At 31.4% G+C, this 8709-nt stretch overlaps 1 protein-coding gene across 3 annotated transcripts; it reads left to right on the forward strand.

Annotated features, from left to right (window-relative positions):
* Positions 1-3173: 3173 nt before the first annotated feature.
* Positions 3174-5046, forward strand: LOC106315836 (elongator complex protein 6). Of its 3 annotated transcripts, none has more exons than XM_013753663.1 (7): positions 3174-3355; positions 3601-3840; positions 3940-4012; positions 4159-4358; positions 4438-4584; positions 4681-4777; positions 4860-5046. In XM_013753663.1, exons 2-7 carry the CDS (start codon positions 3619-3621, stop codon positions 4997-4999), a joined length of 879 nt encoding a protein of 292 aa, XP_013609117.1. In that variant the 5' UTR covers positions 3174-3355; positions 3601-3618; the 3' UTR covers positions 5000-5046. The 3 variants fall into 3 exon arrangements, with proteins under 3 accessions (XP_013609117.1, XP_013609116.1, XP_013609118.1); XM_013753662.1 differs by having other exon boundaries at positions 3179-3357; positions 3606-3840; positions 4860-5044; XM_013753664.1 differs by having other exon boundaries at positions 3181-3357; positions 3606-3840; positions 4681-4975.
* The last annotated feature ends 3663 nt before the right edge of the window (positions 5047-8709 follow it).

The raw sequence follows: 8709 nt of genomic DNA on the forward strand, positions 1-8709 counted from the left end.
TTAATGCATGTGATTTGATGGAATTTAATCATGAAAAACTATTTATATAATTTGATTTTGTGTAAGGTAATGGGAGTTTGTATTAGAAATAAGAGATTGAGATTATAAGTTAAGGAATTGTGGTTTTAGAATTTGGGGTTTGGAATGGAAAGAATAGATTGAGGTTAAAGTGAAGATGGGTTTGGGGTCTGGAATATATGAAGTAGAAGATAACGAAGATGGAGTTTCGGGTATGGGGTTTCGGATTTTAGGGATTTAAACATAATCCTCGTAATTTCCTCGTAAAATAACGATGAAATAACGACGAAATTAAAAAATAAAGAATGCGGAAGTCTTTAATTCCACGTAAGCCGTATTCGTCGTAAAAAACTCGTAATAAGAAAACGCGGGCCTCGCTCATTCCTCGTAAATGAAAAATCAGGCCTCGCTAATTCCTCGTAAATGAACGACCAATTAGGGACTACCGTTGTAATATTTGAAAATAGAAGAGAAGAAAGATACTGGAATCACAGGTGGGAAGAAACAATGCGAGACCTACGTAAGTCTAGCCTTGTCTCTGCCCACATGTGTTCCAGTATCTTTCTTCTCCTTTTTTTTTTTTCAAATCTTTCTAATTTGAGAAGCAAACTGGTGAGTATTTATAGGAAATTTCAAAAGGTTTTACGACCAATTAGCTTCGTGTCATTCCTCGTAAAAAAAAGCGGGCCTCGCTAATTCCTCGTAAATGAACGAGGACGTTACGAGGAAACCAAACCCGGGCCTCGCGAGTTCCTCGTTAAAGGGAAGATGGGTTTGGGGTTTGGAATATATGAAGTAGAAGATAAGGAAGATGGGGTTTGGGGTTTCAGATTTTAGGGATTTGAACATAATCCTCGTAATTTCCTCGTAAAATAACGACGAAATAACGACAAAATTAAAAAAAATAAAGAACGCGGGACTCGTTAACTCCACGTAATCATAAATCGTCGTAAAGACCTCGTAACCGGAAAACGCGGACCTTGCTATTTTCTCGTAAAATAAAACACGGGCCTTGCTATTTCCTCTTAATTTAACGTGGGCTTTACGAGGAACAGAACGCAGGCCTTTGTAATTCCTCGTAAATTTACGAGGAAATTACGAGGATATCTAATCTCTTATATATACTCGCGAGCGCTCACACTTTCATTTCGTCTCAACTTCCTCTCCACTTCCTCTCTATTTCGTAGCAATGGTAACTCTCTTTAATTCCTCTCTAATGTGATTAGTTTAGGATAGATTAGGTGGTTAGTGTAGAAAATTTAGATAGGTTTACGGATTTTATGTTAATTAGTGTTGATTATGTGGTTAATATAGGGAATTTAGCTAAATTTATAGAAATTGTTAATTATAGAATTTGTTAATACTATTGATGTTAACTTCAAAGATTAAATTTTTTTGCAGGGCCTTCGAAAGAACATGCTTACTCCCCATTTCAGAGAGTTGCTCGGTGAGCCTGGTAGTCGTTTAGACCCGCCTTCTTTGGCTCCCGGTTCTTCATCCCATTCCAGACGAGTCATCTGACACACATAACGAGGTGGATGTTGCGGAAGGAGTGAGGAATTCTACCAGGCGATGAACGACCCTTAGTTCTTTTTTTTTCCGGTTGTTGTATTATAAATTCAAAACTTATTTATATATAAAATATTTTCGTATTGATTTTTATTTTAAATTATAATTTTATTAATAAATTAAATAATTTTAACTATTATTTTTTAATTATATTTTTAAATTCTGTAAAATAAAAAACGAAGTAAATTCGTAGCTAAATTACGACTTATTTACGTGGAAAGTTTACAAGGAAATGACGAGGAAGGTTAAACGAGTATTTTACGAGGAAATACTTTCGAGGTATTTATGTGTATTTTACGAGGAAATACTTTCGATATATTTACGTGTAATTTAAGAGGAACACCTTTCGAGTTATTTACGAAGAAATATAGCGACCTCCTTACGTGGAATGATTACGTGGTCTTTACGACAAAATGATGTACTTCGTCTTTACGACGAAAGATTTTTCTCGCTAAGTTACGACGAATTGGCGAGGAAATATGCGTTACAACGAACGAGTAACGACGAAACGTGTTTCCTCGCTAATTCCTAGTAAAGCCTCTTTTACGACGAACTCACGAGGAATACCGCCGTTGTTAATCTCATGTTTTCTTGTAGTGTTAGTTTCTGGGAAACCTTTGGTTTGTCCAGCTTTGTTTCCAAAAACACTGAAGTGTGCTGCTGGCTTTGTATATCACCTATGTATCTCATCCTTGTAGGTTTGAATGAATGCAGTGTTTAAAAAAAAAAGTATTCATGAATTCAAATCTTTTTATTCAGGAAGATAGTATACAAGCTCATGAGCTTTCCCTAAATATTTTTAAGATACATAGAGAAAAGACAAACTTTTTTAAAAAAAGTTGAAAATAGATTTTATTTGATAAAAAAGTTTGAAATTTTTTCTTTTGATAAAAAGGTTTGAATTTTTTCTTTTGATAAAATTCTCTTTTTGGAAAAAGTTACGTTTAGATTAAAAATTGAAAATTAAAATTTTTGAGAAAGAAATATCAAAAAAGTAATTCAATTTTCTTATTTTTTTATTTTTATTATTTATTTATTTTTATATATTTGATAATTTACTTATAATTTTAAAGTTAACTAAAGGACAAAAACTTTAAAAATGCTATATACACGATTTGCTCTTTAATCAAAGTCTAGGGTCCCTTTTGTTTTTGTTAATGTGAATACTTTTACAAGTTGCAAAAACTAGTATTTTAAAAACCGGAGGTCGCCGTAGCTAGTTTTTCTAGTAGGTTTTGAAATATGGCAAAAATCTGATTTAAGTTAAATCTGTAAACTCGATCAAATTCGTTACAACTAGTGACTCGGTGTGATATTAAAACTTGATTGTTTTCAAAATTAAAATCAAAAAAATAAAAGAATTGCAAATTTCAAAAAGATTCCATAAAAAAAATTAATATTTTCTTTTTAATTTCTGTCTAAATAAAATTGCTTTATTATATTTTATATTATTTTTGAAGTTTTTTATTTTATTTTAATAGCATTTTTTTATTTTAAAAATGATAAAAAACTTTATGAAAATAGTTTTATATTTATACATATATATCTAGTTATTTAATTTTGAAATTATTAAAATATAAAATCTGGTTGAACCGGAACCGGCCATTGTCTGGGCTTTGTAAAAAGAAAAAACCTAACTTTCGCCGCTCGTTTCAAGGCTACATCTCTGTATCCTCTTTCTCCGGCGTAGCGTGCAGCCAAATTGCCACCAACACGAAGCTTGTCACCCCCGGATAACACTCATATCAGCCGTCAAACTCGTCACCTCCGGTTCGTTTCTCTTCTCCATATAGTATCTCAACCGAAATCCTCTTCATTGATTCTCTATTCATCAACATTGTTGTGTTATTTGTTGTGCCTAAAAACGAAGGAAGAAGGATTCGGATCAGATTGAAATCAAACTGAACAAACTTTTCTGGAGATAAATCAAAAGATTGATAATTAAAAGAAAACTTATACTCACTTAACTGTGTAGGAGAAACTGTTTACTAAATCAAAGACTACATCTTTTTTCTCAGTTTGGTTGAGCCCATGGATCGATCTGTGAACCTCCTGGATCTAGCATTAGGGTTTGATGAGCCATCGCCACTAAGAGGGAAGGTAGTGCTGATCGAGGACTGTGTGGAGACGAGTGGGTCGTTTGTGCTTCACCAGATGATGAAGCGTGTTCTCTCCCCTCATTCCTCTGATGCCCTTATCTTTCTCGCCTTTGCTCGCCCTTTCTCTCATTACGATCGAGTTCTGCGTAAACTCGTAATGATCCACAATCTTTTTTTTTTTTTTTTTTTTTTTTTTTTTTTTTGTCTTCTAAACCACTATTTATCTCATTGTCTTACCATGTTGGTCTGACAGGGATGCAATCTGTCTACTCAAAAGACAAACAATCGATTGGTTTTCGTTGACATGCTCATGATGAAATGCTCAGGTATACTGGAGTTCTCCTAGTCATTCGAATGTTGAGAAAAGATCTCTGTTAGATTTCTATCTACTTGTAGAGGGCGTTTCATTGTCTTGTGCCATCGGCTCTGTTTGTTGAGACATGACAAGACTTTCTTTTCTTTTATTGAGCAGATGGTGACGATAATGTGAGTGGAGTTGCAAAGCTATTTCGGGAGATACAAGGAACAGTTCGAAAGCTAGGCAATGTGACTAATAGAAACATAACTGTTATGGTGGATGACATGTCTCTCCTGGAAATTGCTGCTACCAATAGCAATTCAGATCACGTTTTGGACTTCCTTCATTACTGTCACACCTTAACTTGTGAAAGCGTAAGCTTATTCTTCTTTACTCTATTAACCCCTTGTGAAACTTCTATCGAGTCTTGATAACTTTTTTCTCTACCAACAGAATTGTTCGTTGGTCACTCTCAATCACGAAGATATATACTCGAGCATGGAGAGACCTGCGTATTTGCTACAGATGGTATGCCTTGCGGATATTGTGATAAAAGCAGAGCCTTTAGCCTCAGGTTTAGCAAATGACGTACATGGCCAAGTAAATCTCTCAATGCCTCCTCCTTTTCTTTGGAATCATTAGAAACTAATCTTTTGTGTTTGGTGTTTTTTGCTTTGGCTGTATTTGCATATACAGCTGACAGTTGTGAACAAGGGGATGATAAGCAGCAAGTCGGGAAAAGGAAGCTCGAGGAACAAGTTGCAGAATTTTCAATTCAGGATCAAGGAAAATGGTATTGAGTATTTCTACCCTGGTTGCAGCAGAAGCTGAGGATTTGGAGATAGTTTTTGACGGTTATAAATGTTGTATGTTAGTGAGATATGCAGCTAAGACATGCGTGTGCGCGCTTTGGCATATGGATGAAGCTATTGATGCATCTTTGACTTGGTCGAAACACTGTTTTTCTTCTTTAAAATTGGTTTATTCTACAGTGGGCCCAAGTATTGTTTCGTAGTATTTTATCCGGGTCGGGTTTAGTGTAACCGGATCCTAAATCTATACCAATAAAAGGGACCTTTTGAGGTTCCATAGAGCTTCCACATCAGCGGAAAATTTTTTCCCGAAAGATGACACGTGACATTATTATTTAAAAAATAAAAAATAAATAATAAGTAAATTTGTAATATAAGAAAAAATAAATAATAAGTAAATAAACAATATAAGGAGTAGAAACATTGCATTAAACAATAATAATTAAATATACAATATAAGAAAAATAAATAATAAATAAATATATAATTAAGAAATCTATACTAATAAAAGGGACCTTATACAGTAAAGGAGACTTGGGTCTCTCTTCATCGAGCCACATCAGCATGTAGAGATGGGCAAATAGAGACACGTGGCTTCTCCTAATATTACAACTTTCTCTTCGCTTTTGTGACAAAGCGTATGACCCAATCGTTTCTCATGTTTTAGCAGATATTGTATCGTATTTGGGCTTTTATGCTAATGTTTTGTGTAGGCCCAGATGGGCATAGGGTATTAACAATTTTGGGAGTTCGAGAGTACTGTACTCCTCATTCCCATGCCTCTTTATAACCGTCACTGTTACTTTGAGGTTTACTGACCGACGATTTATTGTAAGTTCTTAATGACGACTTACATCAATCTACAACTCCACATCCTTACAGCTTTCCTTCTTTCTTCACCAATTTTTTACACTATATATATGAAGCTGAAGGAGAGGGTCCTGCTCTTTTTTTTTTTTCATCAAAGAGGGTTCTGTTCATCTGTTCGTCCCGCTATTCTATTATAGCAAACTATGTGTAAGAATTCGTATAATCATGGCTACAGCTTCTGTATGAAGCTGAAGGCTGGTTGGTGTAAGGATATTGATGTCACACGCCTCCTTCATTTTTGGGAAGCAGAGAATGTGAAGGGAAGCAGAGAATGTGAAGCAGAGCTGTGCCTACAGATTTTGTTAGTTCATCCTTGGTTGTGAGAAGGTATTTTCTATTCACTGAATATGTTTTTCTGAAAGTCATTGTGGATATTTAAAATTCTTCAGATCTTTTATTGATGCAGACTATGCTCATCTAGGGCTCTATTAGCATCCATCAGAAAATCCTACATAAAGCTTAGCAATGGTAACTTCAAGCTCTCAGACTCTAATCTCTCCATATGATTCAATGACCAGAGACCGCCTACACTGAGATAACCGACCCGGTTAATCCACTCCCTATGGAGTTGTTCCGGTTCCGAAATGAAGAATAATTACTTTTTGGCAAACACCAATATACATCTTTCTGGTTAGTCTCTTATCCATTGCTTTTAAAACAGAGAATTCAAATATCCTTATGCTATTGACAATGTTCATTTTCTCTCTCGGGAAGACATTATTGGCGAACTGAAAGCAATCAGGCACAAGTTGAATGATGCCACACACGACAAAGAACGTGTCATGGAAACTATTAGAATTCAAAGGTCAGTGAAAACGTCCTGTGTTTATATGAAAATTTATAAGAAAACAACTTGCCGAATATTTTCCTTCTTCTAAACAATTTTTTTTAAGAAATAAAAAAATGTAAATATAAATTTTCTTTAAATTAATAACTATATAACTTAATAAATTATAATAATCTCACCATTATTAATTTATAGAATTTTAACCATAAAACGCAAATTAGTTAAAGTAAAAGACCATAATACCTTTAGCCACCTTTAACCGCAAATTAGTTCAAGTCAGATAATAAAAGGTAAACCCAAAAAGTCGGGCTAGATTTCAGAATAGCAGGAGGATTGAGTTTCACGGAGGAATATGTCCTTATTTATAGATACAAATTTCCTCAGTAACTATTGAGAAAGAGTAGGGATTTTGAATATGATGTAGTGGAATGAGTAGATTTAATGGTGTAAGTGAAAAACATAAATGGTGAATTGAAGTAGCAAATAAATGAAACTGCAGCCGTTACAAAGAAGTTGTTCCGAGGCGTCGTGATCTTGCGGCTCTTGCATCTCCAACGTCTAAAAGATGGAAACCCTTGGTCCATTATAAAAGCCCAATAACTTACTAAATAAAACACTTGGTCCATTAACATAAACATAAACGTGAGATGAATAAATAACGAGATGACACGTGTCGCATTTTGAAACCCCTTTCGATGAGGTGGCTTCATGAGAAGTGAGACTTGTCAATTTTATTGTAATGGTCGTAATATTAGAATAATATAAACTATTATTTCCTGAAGTACGTAGCCCGGGTTAATCTCTAGTCTATACTAATAAAAGAGACCTTTTGAGGCTCTACATCAGCGGAAAAAATTCTCCCGAAAGATGACACGTGACATTATTATTTAAAAAATAGAAAATAAATAATAAGTAAATTTACAATATAAGAAAAAATAAATAATAAGTAAATAGACAATATAAAGAGTAGAAACATTGCATTAAACAATAATAAGTAAATATACAATATAAGAAAAATAAATACTAAGTAAATATACAATTAAGAAATAAAAAAATAAATTAAACATATATCTGAAAAATGTATAGTAGAATAAATGATAACTAAATACACAATATAAGTAATAGAAATATTATATTAAATATTTATCGTAATATTAGAATAAATAAATATAAAATATAAAAATGTAAATATAGTATATAAGAAATAAGAATATACATTAGATATATATCGTAATATTATCATCGATATAAAAGCAAGAAATTTAGAATAAATAAATATAAAAAATAAGAAAAGATAAACAATAAATAAATATACAATATAAAAATAGAAAAACTAAATTAAACATATATCAGAAAAATGTATAGCTAAATAAATAATAAGTAAATATACAATATAAGAAAAATAAATACTAAGTAAATATACAATTAAGAAATAAAAAAATAAATTAAACATATATCTGAAAAATGTATAGTAGAATAAATGATAACTAAATACACAATATAAGTAATAGAAATATTATATTAAATATTTATCGTAATATTAGAATAAATAAATATAAAATATAAAAAATGTAAATATAGTATATAAGAAATAAGAATATACATTAGATATATATCGTAATATTATCATCGATATAAAAGCAAGAAATTTAGAATAAATAAATATAAAAAATAAGAAAAGATAAACAATAAATAAATATACAATATAAAAATAGAAAAACTAAATTAAACATATATCAGAAAAATGTATAGCTAAATAAATAATAAGTAAATATACAATATAAAAATATGACATTAAACATTAATTATAATATTACAATAAGTAAATATAAAACATAAGAAAAATAAAGAATAAGTAAATATACAATATAAGAAATACAAAATATACATTAAACATCTATCTGAAATCTATACTAATAAAAGAAACCTTTTGAAGCTTCATAGAGCGTCCACATCAGCGGAAAAAAATTATTTCGAACGATGACACGTGGCATTATTATTTAAAAAATAAAAATAAATAATAAGTAAATTTGCAAAATAAGAAAAAATAAATAATAAGTAAATAAACAACATAAGGAATAGAAACATTGCACTAAACAATAATAAGTAAATATACAATATAAGAAAAATAAATAATAAGTAAATATACAATATAAAAATATGACATTAAACATTAATTATAATATTACAATAAGTAAATATAAAACATAAGAAAAATAAAGAATAAGTAAATATACAATATAAGAAAAATAAATA

The sequence above is a fragment of the Brassica oleracea genome, chromosome C9, assembly GCF_000695525.1.
Source record: "Brassica oleracea var. oleracea cultivar TO1000 chromosome C9, BOL, whole genome shotgun sequence".
In the NCBI taxonomy this organism is placed as follows: domain Eukaryota; kingdom Viridiplantae; phylum Streptophyta; class Magnoliopsida; order Brassicales; family Brassicaceae; genus Brassica; species Brassica oleracea.